This window comes from Electrophorus electricus, chromosome 16, assembly GCF_041902795.1.
Source record: "Electrophorus electricus isolate QZ-2024a chromosome 16, ASM4190279v1, whole genome shotgun sequence".
NCBI classification, from domain to species: Eukaryota; Metazoa; Chordata; class Actinopteri; order Gymnotiformes; family Gymnotidae; genus Electrophorus; species Electrophorus electricus.
The window spans coordinates 16,206,636-16,224,425 of NC_137512.1; the positions used below are offsets into that span (position 1 = coordinate 16,206,636).

General features: G+C 40.9%; 2 protein-coding genes across 4 annotated transcripts; one reads left to right on the forward strand and one right to left on the reverse strand.

The window, feature by feature from the left end:
- Positions 1-715: 715 nt before the first annotated feature.
- Positions 716-8,506, reverse strand: ids (iduronate 2-sulfatase). Of its 2 annotated transcripts, XM_027002149.3 has the most exons (10): positions 8,326-8,506; positions 8,055-8,191; positions 7,772-7,949; positions 7,498-7,586; positions 6,562-6,762; positions 6,309-6,479; positions 5,895-6,021; positions 5,215-5,382; positions 3,737-4,093; positions 716-1,440 (listed from the first exon to the last, which is right to left on the reverse strand). In XM_027002149.3, the coding sequence occupies exons 1-10, from the start codon at positions 8,411-8,413 to the stop codon at positions 1,421-1,423; spliced, it is 1,536 nt and encodes a 511-aa protein (XP_026857950.2). In that variant the 5' UTR covers positions 8,414-8,506; the 3' UTR covers positions 716-1,420. The 2 variants fall into 2 exon arrangements, with proteins under 2 accessions (XP_026857950.2, XP_026857949.2); XM_027002148.2 differs by lacking the exon at positions 716-1,440 and having other exon boundaries at positions 3,410-4,093.
- A 54-nt stretch (positions 8,507-8,560) lies between these two features.
- lygl1 (lysozyme g-like 1) lies at positions 8,561-10,951 on the forward strand. Of its 2 annotated transcripts, none has more exons than XM_027002125.3 (6): positions 8,561-8,682; positions 9,005-9,104; positions 9,234-9,350; positions 9,450-9,646; positions 9,898-10,036; positions 10,147-10,951. In XM_027002125.3, exons 2-6 carry the CDS (start codon positions 9,101-9,103, stop codon positions 10,278-10,280), a joined length of 591 nt encoding a protein of 196 aa, XP_026857926.2. In that variant the 5' UTR covers positions 8,561-8,682; positions 9,005-9,100; the 3' UTR covers positions 10,281-10,951. The 2 variants fall into 2 exon arrangements, with proteins under 2 accessions (XP_026857926.2, XP_026857927.2); XM_027002126.3 differs by having other exon boundaries at positions 9,267-9,350; positions 10,147-10,949.
- The last annotated feature ends 6,839 nt before the right edge of the window (positions 10,952-17,790 follow it).

Genomic DNA, 17,790 nt, shown 5'->3' on the forward strand with positions numbered 1-17,790 from the left:
GCATGAGCCCACTGCGGGATCCACTCCCAAGCTGTGCCAGATGGAGGGCATCAGATCCTGGGCTATTATGTGGGCCACACTGGGTTTTCTCGCTCTTTTTTTTTTTTTGCTCTCCCCTCTCTTTTTCATCTGCTCGCTCCCCACCAGACCTGCACAGTCATTAGCAGGCATTCCACTGCCAAGCGCCACCAAGCATGTGGAGGCACCAACTTTGCAGCGCCTGCAGGAAATGGGGTGAGGCATCCAACTGCATCGGCAGCCACGGGGGGGGTATGGGCGTGATTTTGCTTTTCTTATTACTCAGTGAAAGTGTATGTACAGTATATGTGTAAAGTACACTTCTGAAGCAGGCTGTGACCCCCTTCATGCAGGCCCAGCCACATCGCAGCACATGTGCATGGTTGTGAGCACCTCCTTGTTCAATCTCCGGACAGTGGCACCATTCCGAAAAGCTGCCTGCTGCTAGTGAAAGGCTGAAGCTCTGATAGGATGGAGCTCTACGGCTTTCTGCAACCTCTCTCATCTGTTTCGAGTTGCCGGAGCATGGCATGCCGCTGAGATCTGGCTTGGCCACATGATGGGGGTCATGCAGCCTGACAGAAGACAGGCCCCAGGGAGAAATCAAGCCAAGAGCAGCATCCCCACTGAGACACTCAGCCCTGGGGGCAGAGAAACCTGGGTCTTGTTTGGCTGGTATTTGCACATCCATCTGAGTCACAGGAAGTCCAAGTGTATCCCTAGCTGCACAGTCCTTGTTAACATGTAAGATGAGGAAAGATCATGTGCTTGTGAAAAGCAGACATGTTGTGAACAGATACAGGACCTCAGTAGCCTAGAAGTCACAGAATCTGAGTATGAACCGAAAAGGCTTGGGTATTCAGTCCTGCTGCGGCATCGATGACTTTTAATAATGCACTATTTAAAAATCTTACAGTAATTGTAGGTTGCAGTCTCTGACCATACCTACCAGAGTCAATGAAATGTGTAGCACTAATATGGGTACTGATAGCACAAAGACCTAACCAAATAGTTCCATCATTCCAGCATGACTGTAAATTGAAGAGACTTTACCCTGCAGTTTTAGTTTTCCTTTGATGCTAGGTATCAGATTCCTGATAAACAGAAATGCTGGGCTCTGACTGAGCTGTTGAACCAACCAACTTTCCTTTGTGGAAGGTTGCGATCCATGTCAGGCTACACCAGTCCCAGAGACGCTGCACCAAAGGGGCCCCGACTTAATCATGAAAGCCCTTCTGATCAAAACCCCTTTGATTGTGAAAGTAATAGGTCGCAGACTATTTCATAATACAGTCCAGCTGTCTTTTATAGGCCCCATGTTAGGGCCAGGGTAAACACGGACTCAAGGCTCTTTATCCCAGTGCCAGAGGACCGAGTTGGGCTTCGCCTCTCTTGGCAGAGGTCACAGTGCCCAGCAATTGCCTAAAGGGAAAAAAAGAGTCTTTTTACTCCTTAAAATTAATGATAAGTGACCACAGTTCACAAAAGAAAAATACAATTTTGAAATGCCAGCCAAACTATAGCACAACACAAAACCAGACGATTAACAAACCAAGCAGAGCAGGCAGTAAAGGAGAATCACTAAAGTGTGCCGTTCTAGAACACCCATGCTGCGTTGAGCCCACAGCATGCACACGCTTTTGATTCGACCCCGGAAATAAAGGCAGTTTGACAACTGCAAATTTGATTGTGAAGATGAATTTACAACCAACGCACCACCATGGAAGTCCCTCGCATCTGATTAGTTCGGGGCGCCTGTAGTCTACTGGTTATGGAAATCAATGTTTATTATCCAGAGCAGTGATCCCTAACCATGTCTGCATTGATTCCCTGTTAGGATTTCATACTGAAACTAATGTAGTTAATACAAATCATTTATCATCACTAAGTCAATCTCTTTCACTTTCCCTAAATGTTTGTCTTCCTCAGCATAATCGTATTTAAGAGAACATGGCAAGTTGTAGATGATACTTGTTCCATAATAAGTAAATTAATAAATTACTAAAACTCTTTTCAGTCATTCAGGGTCGTTGAAAAAAATGAGTACATTTCATAGGAATATATTTCCCTGATACTTCACTACAGAGGCAGAAATATAATACAAAACCAAAATTATTTTATAAGGGTCATCCTTAAAACAGCATCAAAAATTAAAGCCTCATGTAGGTAGTTTACAGGACACAATGGCAAAGCTAATTTAGTGCATGCGGTTGAAATGTCAGCCTCGATCAGCATGTGGATCCATCTCCAGATGCCCTAACCTTGCTTTTAGATGACAAGAAAGAGGGGAAAAAAACAGCAGTGGAATTTTCCGGACCAGCTGGCAACGGAGCCTGTCTGCCAGAGCCGACTGCATCAGCGCTCCCTGAGGATCCCCCCCAGCACCACGCTCGTGCCTCACATTTAGAAGAACGTATTGGGGGGCAGGGGGGTGGGGGCAGGAGACAGACACTCACAGACAAAAGACACACCGACACACAGCCAATCTGTGCACTTGCTTTGTTTTTGGGTTTTTTTGTTTGGTTTTTTTTACCCTCAACAGGAAAAATAAAAAATAAAATGTTTATTATATATATATATATGTGTGTGTGTGTGTGTGTGTGTGTGTGTGTGTGTGTGTGTGTGTGTGTGTGTAACTTTTTTCTCCCCCCACATAAAAATTGCATATCTTTCCTTAAAAATAATTTTAACTATGTGGGAATAAACATTGTGGCATCTAACATGAGACTGAGAGAGGGATCCAAACAAACCCTGAAATCTGTGGAAGGAAAAACGCAGAGCCCTTCCACAGTGTGTGTCCAGGGTGCAGGGAGGTGGGGATGTGAGGAAGCGAGCAGTGCTAATTTAACAGAAGGATGCTGCAGCCAGACCTGAACAATCAGCTCCTTTTTTTACACTGGACAAAACATTCTTCATTGTTAAACTATTCTCCGAGGTGTATCCGAGCAACATAATTTGCGGGTTTTCACATTTAAACATCTAATTGCCTTGGCAACTCTTGCAGGAAAGCACGACTTGAAATTCTATATTTAAGTTGATTTTCATCAGTGCCGTGGAAATCAAGAGCTTAGCACTGGCAAAATCTCTGCTGGCCTCCAAGAGAAAATACAATTACGACTTAGTGACCTGATAAATTGCCAAATCAGAGTGATGTCTGAGCAAGCCTTTCTAGCTCTCTGCCATTCAAATGAAACATTTCTCTTTTTTGCTCAACAATACTTCACTCCAGGTTCAATGACACATAACACAATGGACAAGGAAGCTAGCTAAATAGATGTTCACATTACCACAGATATTGCATCTCTTAGTGTGTGTGGTACAGTTTCTGTACCACATTATTAAGATTTTTTGCAAAACTATTTAACTGAAAAAATTTCCTTTCTCTCAGCAGTTACTATCCATGTTTTATTATTCCAAGTATTAAAAAAGTGCTTTAGGCTATTTTCAGAAGAAGAAGGAAATTAACAAAAGCATAGTCTAGCTCTTCATTGCACTGCACTGCTGCTTTGGATGGTGTAAAAGCTGGAAAAGCTTTGCTACGACAATGTTCACAGAGTCCACTTCAACTTAGACACTGCGCTGAAATACAGTAGGTACTGTTTCAGGTTCTCAGCCCATGAGTGCTGTGCCCCCAGCTTCCTTATCATCATGCCGTGGTTGAGCTCATCAAACAGGTTGTGGTCCTCCCCCGGGTCCTCGGCGAGGAAATAAAGCTCACCCGCATGCACGTCCGTCATGTTGGCCCGGAAGGTCTTGGGGTCAAAGCCCACCCACAAGGTGTAGCGATAGTCGCTGGAGCGCAACGAGTAGCCCATGATCCGGATGTCAGCTAAGGCCGGCAGGTCTGAGTCGGGCCGGATGGAGTCGGAGGGGCGGGGGTACTGGCTGTGGGCATAGGCGTGGTGGCTGGTCGGTCGCAAGTGGCGATCCAGGAGGGAGGCCAGGCTGAAGCCTTCTGTGCAAAGCTCGACCTGGAAGGAGGGGAAAGGGCATCTGCGAGGGGGGGGCAGCCCCGCCAGGGAGGCCACTGTTGGGAAGACGTCCACCAGCTCCACCATTCCGTGCACCCCGTAGGCTGGGAAAAATCCGGAGAGGACAGAGTGGGGCAAAAGCGAGCACCATTAAAAAGGTACAGCTGAACCAAATGTGGTTAATAAGGTTAAACACTGAATCAAAAGTAGCTCACCAGGAGGAAAAAAAAAAGTACTCATTTAGCTTTTATATACTTTCCACTTTTTAAATTTATTTATGGCAACGATAGACGTCTTAGAAATAAGGCCATAGGTACATACAGATCATTATTGTGACGTGAACGATCTGAGTATGTCCTCCTATTACATATGACTTCTTTATCAATCTGATTATCACCTTACTAATAATAAGGTACCATAAATACTGTGAAAGATAGTGAAAGAATGTGAAAAGTGTCAAGAAGTAAATTTAATGATATCCACATAAAAGATAACACCAAAAATTAAGTGATTAAGTTACATAATTATGTTTCCCTAATATGAATAGCATGCACTAGCCTAATGAGAAAAAGATTACCCAGACTGCACAGCACTACAGACAGTAGAAATCTATATGTGTGACTGAGTGTGTATTTTGACTTTTAGCTGTAGGCGATATGTTCGGACTTGAACTAAACAAATCCTTACAATGGATTTAGGCACTGCTCCCTTAGGGAAATGGCCTGGGCTAGTGCATGAAATTTTTTAGCGTACTTGTGGAATTCAGAGCAGCTTGTCCCAACTCACTGCAGTAAGGGAGAAAAGAGCCAGGGTTCCGGAACGGTTCTGCTGTGCCATTACTGATTATTACAGTTGTGCTGTTGAAATGTGTTCGGATGAATATACCGCAGAGTTTAGGAAAAGGTTTGAAAAAAATCGAATCCAGCTGCCTTTTGGCATCTTGACCTAAATTAAAAACTCAGAACTTACAGTAAGAATACTGTGGATGCTATAATGGGCTGGGGGAACTGGTTGACTGAAAAAGGGTTAAATTATTCCATCTTGACACTACATTAAAGCTCCACAGTCTGGATGCCACCACCCCAAGCACACTTCCTGCTTGACTATAAAAGGTGGAAAATGAGCCCCGCAGACCAGAATCAAATTCAGAAGAGTGCAAGGGGCCCACACCCCGAAGAGGCTCTCAGGGCCAGTGAGCCTAGCCACCGGACCGAGAGTGCCTTACCTTCGGCTGGCTGCTCTGCTGCGCTGTTGAACACATCCACGTATGAGAACATCCTGTCCTCCTGCAAGGGCCAGGTCATTCCCGGTGCGTACACCACCAGCGGCACGCGGGTGGCCACGTCAAAGTTGCTGTACTTAGCCCATTCACCATGCTCGCCTAAGGCCCAGCCTGAAAGGTACACCATGATGAGAATCTCCCCATTTGCTCTGGTGAAGAAAGAGGGAGGCTGTCTCATGTTACTCCCAATGGTCCGTTGTGTTAAAGGAGCAAGGCATCTGTGATTATGGATCACTTGACCACTTATTATGATGCTTAAAAGGAAACAGTGCTTCTCTTTGCATGACCCAGTGTTTCACACTCATCATTATAGTAGAGGAGGTCACAGACATCTGCAAGCTATCACAGCTGAACTACCTCATCCAAGCCACAACACACCGATTATGATAGTTTACGTCAATCACTGAGACAAATTTTTATATACAACCCCATGTGTCAGTAAGGAATCATATGAAAGAGTATGGGCCTTAGAGTAGGACTGTAGTAATGTGATGTTTCAATACTGCCATCTAATGGAGGAAACCCCCAACACAAAAAAATGTTCCAAGCAAATCACAGCACATTTTAGATGCCAAACAACTACCGGAAGGAAAATGTTAACCTCTACAGAGAGGTTAGCAAACCGTGATCTGAGGTGAACACCACAATCGTCTGCTTGGCCAAGTCCAGGTCCTCAAGGGCCTGCAGGATCTTCCCAACCTGGGCATCCACATAAGACACTGATGCAAAATAGTGCTGTCGGATACGCAGCTATAAGAAAAACAAAAACACAACACAAATATTCAATTAATTTCATGATTGCATTAATTACATTTGCAATACATGTTGCGCTATGGGAAACAGATTATTTAAAGATTAATTTAGTCAATGCCACTGACTAGAGAGAGTACCCAGAGAACTCTAACAAGCAATCAATGCCAGGGGGAAAAGGACTAGAATACATAACCTCCCAGCAATCAGACTAGAAACTCTGATATAAAGCTGTAAAGAACTGGTATTAGGACTTGTACAAGGCACAGTTTTTTATTGAGCTCTACCTGGAAGTCTTTAGGGATTGGTCCATAGGGAAAGCTAATATTCAGAGCCTGGACATCCTCTCTCTTCCGAATGTCAGTCCAGGGGTTATATGCCACTTCAGGAAGCTTTTTGGGAACTTCCGGGTCTGGCGCAAGTGTCATGTTCTCAATGGGATAGAGCTTGAGGTACTCCTACAATATGGCAGCACAATTCTGTTGCATCAGATCCAAGCGAGTGACCTCACACAAATGACCACCTCTGCTTTTTACCTACCTGTGGGATCCTGAAGGGGATGTGAGGTTTATAGAAGCCCACTGCTAAGAAGAAGGGATTCCCCAAATCCTTCATAGACTTGAGCAACCTTATGGCCTCAGCTGTGTTCTCCAGGTCAGGTAGAGTACCCAGAGGCATCTCAGACACATTTACAGAGCAAAGCAAGTTGCTGTGGAGCGTGCCATCTTTGTCCTTACAAACCTAAAACAGAATGGAGATGAGCCGTGAAGTTTCTTATTATGTCTTTATTTCACTGACCTATAAAGATCCTGGAAGCTATCAGAAGATCAACTAGCAGCAAAAGGTGAAAATGGAAGAACACTGCAGGGGTATGTACATTTTCAAACCTTTTGAACAGGCCACTAATGTAAAGAAGAACATGAGGTTAATTAAGAAGAGTTAAGAAAATTAATGAAGGCACAAATTATGTAAAACTGGTCATACTTTTATAAACTATGGAAGTGAATTACTAAAATGGTTTCTTTTTACTTACTTAAAACAATTAATTTTGAAGCAAAAGTCGTGTCTAATACACCTGAGAGGGGTCCAAATTACTTCTGATTTTAATTTGTAAATGACTGATTTGTCATCTTATTACACAGGATCAGTCAATAAAGACATGAGCTCTCTCTAATTCAGTCATGCATAAACATAAATGTAGAGTATCAAGGAAGTCATAATTTGTGCACAATGGCAGTTTTTAAGAACTTTGAAAATGGGTAGAGGTATTTTGGAAACTGGGTATGAGCAAAAACAAAAAGAACAAAAATAATGCGTAAGAACTAACTGAAGAAATAATTCTCTTAAAGTGATCTACAGGCTGTTTTAGGGGGTAAACAACAATTAAGAACTACATAATTTGAGCTAGGGTAAGAATCTTGCACATGTCCACACTTATTGCTTGTTTTACACACATGCATGAGGACACACACTGACCTTCCTCTTTTCATAGCTGAAAGATGGCGGATGATATGGTGGTACAGACCAGCTGTATGGGTAATCATCCGTGTGATTGGACGCAATGCCTTTAGGCCAAACATACAGAGACATCATTAGTGCTACTTCACACAACACAGTTATAAAAGTGCGAGACCTCTTATTCACATAGAGCAGGCAGGAAAAGTGATTGGACACCAGCAGTGTTGATTTTGAATGATCCTATCACAGTCTAAAAAGTAACCATTTGAAGTCATTATTAATTAATTGTTACCTGGATGGAAAACCTTCCCCACAGACATTGTAATGTACCCATTCGATTTAAAATACTGTGGGAGTGTGGTGTAGTTTCCTGCACTAACTCTCCAGTAGGAGTTGAAGTCATACAGTTTGGTGGTGTCTGGTCTTCGACTGGTTAGAAAAGAGGTCCTACTAGGTCCACACACAGCTTGCTTAGGGGAGAGGAAAAAAATTATATAGTTTGCTTATAAAACAATTGCTATTGCGCCGAATATACCCATTCAGGCGTGGAAAATTCACATTACCAGCTAGGCTACCTGCGCATAAGCGTTGAAGAACACCGTGCTTTTAGATGCTAGAAGATCAATGTTTGGTGACTTCACAACTGGATCAGAGTAACAACCCAACGTTGGTCTCAAATCATCAGCTATAATGTACAATACATTTAGTTTCCCTACGAACAATAAAGAAAAATTGAATGTGACATGCATTTCAGTGAACACGAGACATGTTGGAATATGTAATTAAAAAGACAGGCTACTAAAGAGCAAACCAAGAACTAAAATTTAAGTTTGTGAGCTAGAAAACCTTTTGCAAATACACGCGGTTCTATAAATTGTAAGATCAAGACAGACAGCCAAATAAGGGTCTTGGAGAACATCCTTGACTTATTCATTTTAACTATCACAACCTGTTGATAAAGCTTAAAAGAAAATCTCGCATAACTACTGATTTTACATCGTCTCTAAACATGTTTCTGTATTTTGCTTCCGGGTTCAGTAGTTTTTTTCCCCCCTGTTATTTCTCTTCCCATTGGCCACGATAGAAATTGTACTTTTTCTGGTTAAAGCGACACGCTTGAGCTTTCGATGAGCTGATATTACGAAGGACAGTTTTGAGAAAAAAAGACGCCTCAATAATTTTGTCTTGTTAAACTTGTTTTAGGTAAGGAATGACTAATAATGTCGGTGAATGTCATGCATTTTGTATTTATTTCAGGTTTGTTATATACCTTCTTTTATAATAATTTTAGACTATTCTATATAACATTTCCCAAAAGCTGTTGTACTTAAGATGGTATGACAAAACAACTTTGATGTTGGACATGTTTTAAAAGAGGAACCCACCACCCACTGGACAGCACTGGATAGGTTGGCAGTTGGCAAACACTGCTACATTGCTACAAGGGATTTGTTCAGACAAAAGGGATGATGTAGATCCAGATTTTACAGTTTTACACTCATGCCCATTTCCTTTATATTTAAAGGAAGTGCTTGCCGTGTGCGACTGAGAAAGCAGTCTTCGCATATATATCTGTGAGCAAGTGAGATATCCACACAGAGATATTCTTAGTTGTGAAAGGATGGGTGAGTTGATCCTTTGGAGCTATTAATACCACAAAAGAATAAACACTGTACCAGGTTTTAAAAAGACAAGAATGCAATCATATGTAATAAAATAAGAAGTTTAAAACATTTGATTTTCTGGTTGTGTAGGCATGCATTTGATCTTTTACATGTCACTGCTAGCTTCCATTTTTGGAGACGTCATGAAGATCGACACAACTGGAGCATCTGACCAAACAGCTCACCAGGACAAACTCACTGTATCAGGTATACCTACTTAAGATTCACAACAACTTGTCTGTTACGTATGACAGTAAGGTAAACTATTATAAAGAATACAGTAACAATGCCCAGTAATTCCTTAAGGGGTGGAAGCCTCTTACAAACTGGCTGAGAATGATCTGAAGATGATGGACCAGTACAAGAGCATCATCACCAAAGTTGGGAGAGCCATGCAGATGGACCCGGCTATGATTGCAGCCATCATATCCAGAGAGTCAAGGGCTGGAGCAGTGCTCGTGAATGGCTGGGGTGACCACGGCAATGGCTTTGGACTCATGCAGGTTGGTTGAAAATTGTTCAGTAATGCCAATTACATTAGGAGTAAATTGGAATGTAATCTATTATGTCAAACATTGTATCAAGCATTGTATCATTGTATCAAGCACTCTAAAATTCAGATTTAAACATAGTTGTAAGTTATGAGGTAAATCACATGATTTTCTTTTTTAAAAACTATATGTTTATTCTAACAAATAATGTGATTTATTGATATTTACATGATCCATAAGTTATGTGAAGCCACTTTCTTCAGGTTGACAAGCGTTACCATACTCCAAAGGGTGCATGGAACAGTGAGGACCATCTCACACAAGGCATTGAGATTCTCATTGATTTCATTAAGGCAATTAAAAAAAAATTCCCAAGCTGGTCCAAGGAACACCAGTTTAAAGGTATTACATATCAGCCAATTAATTGTTTTACCTAAAAAACAAGCAGTACACAGAATGGGCTGCTGGCTGTTCACTAAATGCTTTGTTATTTTTGCTTTTGTCTGCATCAGGAGGAATATCGGCCTATAATGCCGGAGTAGGGAATGTCCGCACATATGAGAGGATGGACATCGGTACCACTGGGAATGATTATGCCAATGATGTGGTAGCCAGGGCCAAGTATTACAAGTGTCATGGTTACTGAGGGGGATGAAGTAATAAAATTAATGTTTTATTTTGTTTCATGGTTTGTGTGTAACAACATCTTGGTGTAATGGCTATTTAAAGCTTCTGTAGACTGAGCAAGCAGGCACAAGGGTTTGTTACTTAAATCATTTAATAATGTCCATCTAGGGACATGATGCAGAAGGCATGAAGGCCAGCAAAACAGTTTTTTCTGGTTTATTCCTGTATTTAAATAGGGAATAACTTTCATTGTGATATAATGTGATATAAATAATAATGAATAAATTAATATTTTGCACATATTGTTACAACTTCAAAGATTAGAATGCTAAAAAAGAGAGAGACAATTGCCTCATCCACCTGAAACTGCATAAAAACTGAGATGTCTTAGTGTAAATCAGCCATTTTCTTGAGGGTCCTTCAAATGCATATTATTATTAACCAGCAAATAAAGAACAGAACCAGCTATTCTATTTAACAACTTCAACAACTTGGGTCCGCATCATTATTTCTTATTGGATTTATATTTGGTTCATCTTGGATTTACAACTACAATATTAAGAACAGAGGGATTTAGGAACCACAGGGATTTGTGTATCTCATGAAATACTGTTCACAAATATACGATGTAGAACAGGTGAAACCTATGAATACCTACATACCTAATGAAACATTAGTGAAATAAATCCTTCTTTCACATTAACTGCTGATGTGCTTGTCTATTTATTGAATATGTATTTATTCTAACACATCAGCCATAGTGGGTATTATGTCTGTAGGCAAATTCTAGATATTTGGTTATAAAATTTGTGCTTGTTGTAACGCTGATCGGTAAAGAGGTGGACGCATGTGCGGAGAAGAGCGATTTAATTGGGGAAAATCTAGAATCAGAGTCGTTAAAGCAGTCCAGGGTCATAGAGCCAACACGGAGACCACCGGGATATATGAATAACAAGACAAGGGCTAGGATACACGAAAACTCGGAAACACAAAGCAAAAGTACACGAAGGCAAACGGGAAGCAGGCTATAACAAAGACTAGGGAACACGGAAGCTAAGATAACACAAAGGCACAGAATACAAACTTACGGGCTTTGCAAAACCATCAAAACAACCAAACACATAAACGCAGCGAAACCTAACACAATCAAATGAACAGCAAAAACACAGGGTTTAAATACAAGCACCAAACTCAGAAACGAGGGGTGGATAAAACCAAACTAAAAAACACAAACACGGAACTTGGAAGAGACTGATTATGACAGTTGTGTTTCGCTTTATCCCCTTTTTGTTTGTTCACCTGTTTATTGTAAATACTTTGGACATATTATATATACTTCTATTGTTTCATCTTCCTAGGAGTAGGGTGTTTTGTTAGGTTAGGTTTATTAGTGTGTTTGGGATAGTTAGGGCATGATGGAACTTGGTTGTTTTTTGTTTATCATTGTGTTGTTGGACATAAACTGGACATAAGATAGTCTAACAGTCTGACATAAAAGCATAAACTGAAAAGTTTCCTTCGTTATTTCCAGATGTCTTTTCTAGGAAGCAACCCCTGACCCAGCATGACATAGTTGTAGTAATCAGGCTCATATCCAACAACACCCATATCAGGTGAACTTTCAGAGACACTCTGTCCTTAAACAGGAAAGAGAGTATTTGGTTCAGATTGTTCTTACAGTGCCTAATTTTAGCCCACGGTGTTTGCCCTCTATTTTGGTGCCCAAGCCCAATGGCACATTTTTCTGAACTTACTTCAGAAAGGTTAGTGCAGTTTTTTATCCTTTATTCAGTGGATTGCTTACATGTAATGGCTTTGTTAGATTTCAACTGTCTGTAAGATAGCCTTACTGAAGGGTTAATGGCTGGTCCAGTTTACCTTTACTTATCACGGACTGCTCCGCCCCCCATGAACCACGTGGTACGGTCCGCCGTGCAGGGAGATTCATGGTTGTCTAATTTGTAATCATGCCCCCTTGGGGTTGTACACACCTGCAAGGGATTTAGTGTTAATTGTTTTGTCTGTATTTAAACCCCTGTTGGTATATGCTCTTCTTCTTGGTCATCGTTTATGTAGGTGTTTGTAAAACGTTTGTGTAGCTACTGTTGAGTATTCTTGTAGCCTGTGTCAAAGTCAGCTTTATTGTCATTCAGACTATGCAACAAGTAGTGCACAGCTGAATGAGACTGCATTTCTCCAAACTCCAATGTGCAAATATACATAATGGTAATTGCACAAGACAAGACATAGTATAAATATACAAGAAATGTATACAAAATATAGTATGTATGTATGGGAATAAAGTGCTGCACATTGTATATATTCTTTATTGTTAAATGTATGTCATGTCTGTTGTAAGTGTTGTGGGTGAGCGCCATTGTCATAGTATGTGTTCTGTGTTAATATATGTATGTCAGTATCAAGGGAGTCTGTGCATCCTGCTCCACGCTCATCGGCACTTGGGCCAGCAGCGTTGTTACTTTACTAGTCATACAGGGATGCACATCTGTGCTCCTTACCTGGAAAATGTTGATTCAATGTTGTGTGTATATGAAGCTCTTAGCAAAAATTCAGTTGTTTGTATGATTCCTCTCTTCTCTGGTGGGTGAGGAAGCCATTGAATACAAATCCCTGGAAATATCGTGGTATTTTTTTTGTTCCCCACCCCCCATATGAGGTGGGTACTTTGGAGATTACTTAGTGTTATACAAGTGTAATGGTTTCTGAATAACTTAAGATGTTGTCTTTTGCCTGTCTCTCCATTTTTACTGTCAAAATATTACTCAGTTTACCTCCTTTTTTTTTTTTTTTTTTTTTTTTTTTTTTTTTTTTGCCCCAGTCTAGAAGTAGAGGTGAGGGATTTTGATTCAGGTATCAGTGAACATTAAGTTGGTAGATGCTACTGGTACCTGAACCTGTACTCCTCACTAGTACCCTTCACATTTTACTTTGAAAACCCAGTTTATTTCTCAGAAGTTAAACACCAACTAAGATTTAGCACTATTGAGAAGAAGCCTGTAACTTTTTTTTTTTCCAAGTTTTATTTTGGAGGCTATACAGTTCCACAATTACCCAGATCATAATCCTTGTCTTTGAGCTGCCTGTGCAATACCAACTCATGCACTGGTGTTTGATCAGTCTGAGTTTTAAATGGGAGATTAAACATAAGAATGGTAGAGCATCTGCTGGGTGTTGTCTCCAAATGTTAATGTGGTATATTGCTTGTAAACCAGCAGGTTCACTCTAATAGGCGTGGTGGTGTGCTCTATGGTAGGCGAGTGTTTGTGTTGGTGTCTTTGTGAGTTTGTTCCTGGTGCTTTCTCTTGGTCTGTGTGTGTGTGTGTGTGTGTGGGGGGGGTGGGGGGTTGTGATTTTAACAAAATGGGCACAGTACACACACCTGGAATATTTCAAATTGATCAATATGCTCATGGTACACTGATGCTGAAAATGCTATTTGTTCATTTGAAGGTTGCAGTCTTTATTATTGTTGCAATATCAGTATAACAAAGGCCAATACTGTAATAATGATTAACAAATCATACCTTGTGCAGCCCGTCCCAAATTTAAGTATTGTTACTGTGACATCCCGAGTGCCGCAGGGAGAGGAACAGGACGAACAGACTCCAGTGCCATAGACAAACATTATAGGACACGCACATGCAATGATAAACACAAGCCTGGCTCGTGACAATGTGAAAGGAAAAAAATGAACACAGGCCTGGCACCCACCCACCACAAGTCAGACCAGTGGCCTTCACCAAGGGAGGTCTTGACATTTGAGAAAGAAAGGCAGAGTTTGTGCCTCTCCCAGGGCAGTCTGGAAAATGCTCCTGGGCGGGTCCATAGGGTCTGCAAGTGTGGCTACAACCTCCAGCGGTGACCACCCCTTTGTAGGGACCCAGCTTAAATACAACATATAACAAACAGATGCGCCTGAATGAAACCCAAAAAGACACTGAGACACAGTGTCCACGAAAAGGGCGGGCGCTGGAGACGTGTCCCTGGCCCTACAGGACACGCAGGGGTGCAGGTCTGCCCCGGTTCCAGACGTGCTACCTCCCCTAATGGTCCTCCTTTCAGCAGCTGCTTTCGGAACTCCCCAGTAGTGGTTTGCCTCCGAGGCTTTGGGTGGACCCATCCAGTCTCGCTGGTGAGCCCGCTGAAGGGAAGGGACTCGGGCTTTAGCCTTACTCTCCAGAGATCCTGACAGCTCCACCCAACCGCCCTCTTTACAGTGGTTGTGGGGCACATCAGTCCTCCTTGATAGCCACAGCTGTGCAGGGGGTGCCTACGCACCTCCCACTAGGAAGTCCATTCTTAGCTGAGAGAGCTGGCGTCCTGTGGTGGTTGGTCATTCTGTAACGCGCTGGCCTGAGTGGCGCAGGACCCACAGACTCCATTGACGTGTACAAAGATTTATTGATACATAAAGACAGCGGCACTCACAAAGAATACAAATGATGAACATGAAACGGTTAACATTAAACAAAAACAATGAACACAAATAAGTTTAACAATGACGATGCTAACATTAACCTCACCATGCTACATCAACAATGATGGTTTAAATACACAAAACAAGGTGCACGTGTGTACAGGCGTGCTTACAAACAAAACCCTCCCACTGTACATGGCGGGCCAAACCATGTGACTCGCAAGAGGTGAGCGTTCTACAAAATCTTGAGTGATGGCAACCTATTCCTGCTTAAACAGTGCTTGGGTTTGATCACAGTTTCTGTGTCTTTGTTTGTCCACCATCTTTTTGAGGATTGATGACAGGTTCTCAATGGGATTAAGATCTGAGGAGTTTCCTAGCCATGGACTGAAAATTTCAATGTATTGTTCACCGAACCACTTGGTCATCACTTTTGCCTTGTAACATGGTGCTCTGTCATGCTGGAAAAAACATTGTTCATCACCAAATTGCTCTGGGATCATTGGAAGAAATTACTCTTGGAGGATGTTTTGATACCAATCCTTATTAATGACTGTTCTTAGGTTAGCAATCCCAAATCAACCCCACACATGAATGATCTCAAGATGCCTTACTGTTGGCATGACACAGGACTCATGGTAGCACTCACCTTTTCTTTTATGGACAGTTATTTGTCCAGATGTCTCAAACAGTCTGAAGGGGGCTTCAGTGGAGAAAATAACTTTACCCCAGTTTTCTGCAGTGCAATCCTTATACTTCCTGCAGAATGTCAGTGTGTCCTTGATGGGGTTTTTTTGGAGAGAAGTGGCTTCTTTGCTGCCCTTCTTGACACCAAGCCATCCTCCAAAAGCTTTCGCCTCACTGTGCCTGCCGATGCACTCACACCTGCCTTCTGCCATTCCTGAGCAAGCTCTGTACTGGTGGTGACCTGATCCAATATCTGCATCTCTTTAGGTCCTGGCACTTGTTTCACTTTCTTGGGCATCCTGAAGATTTTTTTACTGCAGTTGAACCTCTGTCCTTGAAGTTCTTGATGATTCGATAGCAGGGCTGAAATGCAGTGATTTTTGTGATTAAGTTCATTTTCATGACAAGGAATGACTTTGCAATTAAGTGCAATTCATCTGATCAGTCTTCACGATCTAGAGTTAATGTAAATTACAACCATAAAAACTGAAACAGCAAACTTTGTAAAAACTAAAACAAGAAAGTAGTCAGACACTTTGTGTCAGACACCATTACTGTATACAAAAATGAATTAAAAATCAAATTCATTATTCAAATTCTTATTCACAAAAGTACTTGGGCCTTATTCGATATATTGTAGAAGTCCATTTGGCAGCAATTGTAGAAGTTCATTTGGCAGCAATATAAGTCTTCTTGGATACAAGTTTTGCACACCTGGATTTGGGCAGATTATCCCATTTTCATTGCAGATCCTCTAAAATTCTGTCAGATTGGATAGAAAGTTTGATGAGGTTTAAGTTTTAAGTCTGTAGGGAAAAGTGACTATATAATTAAAAATCAAATCCATGACACAATAACATTAAATTTGTACCAAGTAAGAAAGAATTATATATATTGTTATGTCTGACCCTCCCAACATGATACTCATGGAATACATTTCCTATAATCCTCCTGTTCACCTGCTGTTCAGTCCCTTTTTATATATACACACCCTTTATGTTTGTCATGTTCTTTGATAAGATTTGCTCAGTTATCTAGTGGTTCTAAACTGTTTGTTGTCCCTGTTTTGATTAGAGTTTGGGTTTTGACTCAATTCATAGTTATCCTAGTTCCCCCTTTTTGCTCTGTTTTGTCTGCCTGGTTTACTGATGTACTTGTCTATGACCCATTACTCTGTTTATTAAACCCAATTTTATCTAATATATATATATATATATATATATATATATATATATATATATATATATATATATATATATATATCAGCCACAACATTAAAACAACTTGCTGGATCAGTGAATACTAAAGATTATCTTGTTACATGTGGGATATATTAGGTACTAAATGAATGGTCAGTTCTTGAAGTTCATATGTTGGAAGTTAGAAAAATAGGAAAGCATAATTGTTGTTTAAGAATGGGCCAGTCTTTATGTATTTACAAAACCAATTCCCTGTAAAATATTTCATATATGCTGTGTATGTTTAATAGATTGAATGCTTAACTAACTTATCTTATTTACCTTAAATTAGATGGATCTATCTTATCTAAAACTCTTACAAAAACAGGCAATTTGCGCTATAAGGAAGTTTATAAAACTGGTCATGCACTCTCCTCTGAACTTGCACTCGGCTGCACAATAGGGCATACACTTTCCAAAAAATCTGAAAGATTTCTAACATAGTGAATTGTTTTTTCTTATTCAAAATCAGAATAATTGATTATATTTCTGAGTTCAGATTAGGAATTAAGATACATTAATATCACAAACAAATTTTTACAAAAGCCATGCTTATGAGATAAAATTAGCCAATTTTAAATAAGTTGAAGGTGCTGACCCCGAATTTGACAATAGAAATGCTGACTTGGCTACCGTTTCTTAGAAATTCACAGTTTTTTCATGCATTAGAAAAATTATGAAATAACATATACTGTAACAGAAATCCTGTCTATTTGTGACTTTGCTTTGCCTGTCGTTTGTGGACCTGCTCAGGATCATCTCTGACTAGCATCCAACAGTAACCAGCCAACACAGAAGTGGATCACTTCCCCTGATATCTTTTCTCAAATGCTGAAATGTCCTGATGAAAGCGTTCGCCATGCTCGTTGCTTACCATGCTGCAGTTTTCAGGGAAAAATTCCAAATGGGAATGAAGAAAATGGATCTTTAAGGACATTGTCGATCCAAGTTTGTGATACATTGACAACATGTCTTTAACCAATTCCTTGTAGGTTCCAGCCCTGACATTCCCGAGGAAGTTAGTTGACACCAGACGAAATGCATCCCAAGCCTTTTTCTCATCACCCTTAAGCAGGTAGTCGAGCTTCTCATCTATTAAGAGTTGACAGATCTGAAGACCCACAAAAATTCCCTCTTTAATTTTTGCTTCGCTGATCCGAGAGAAT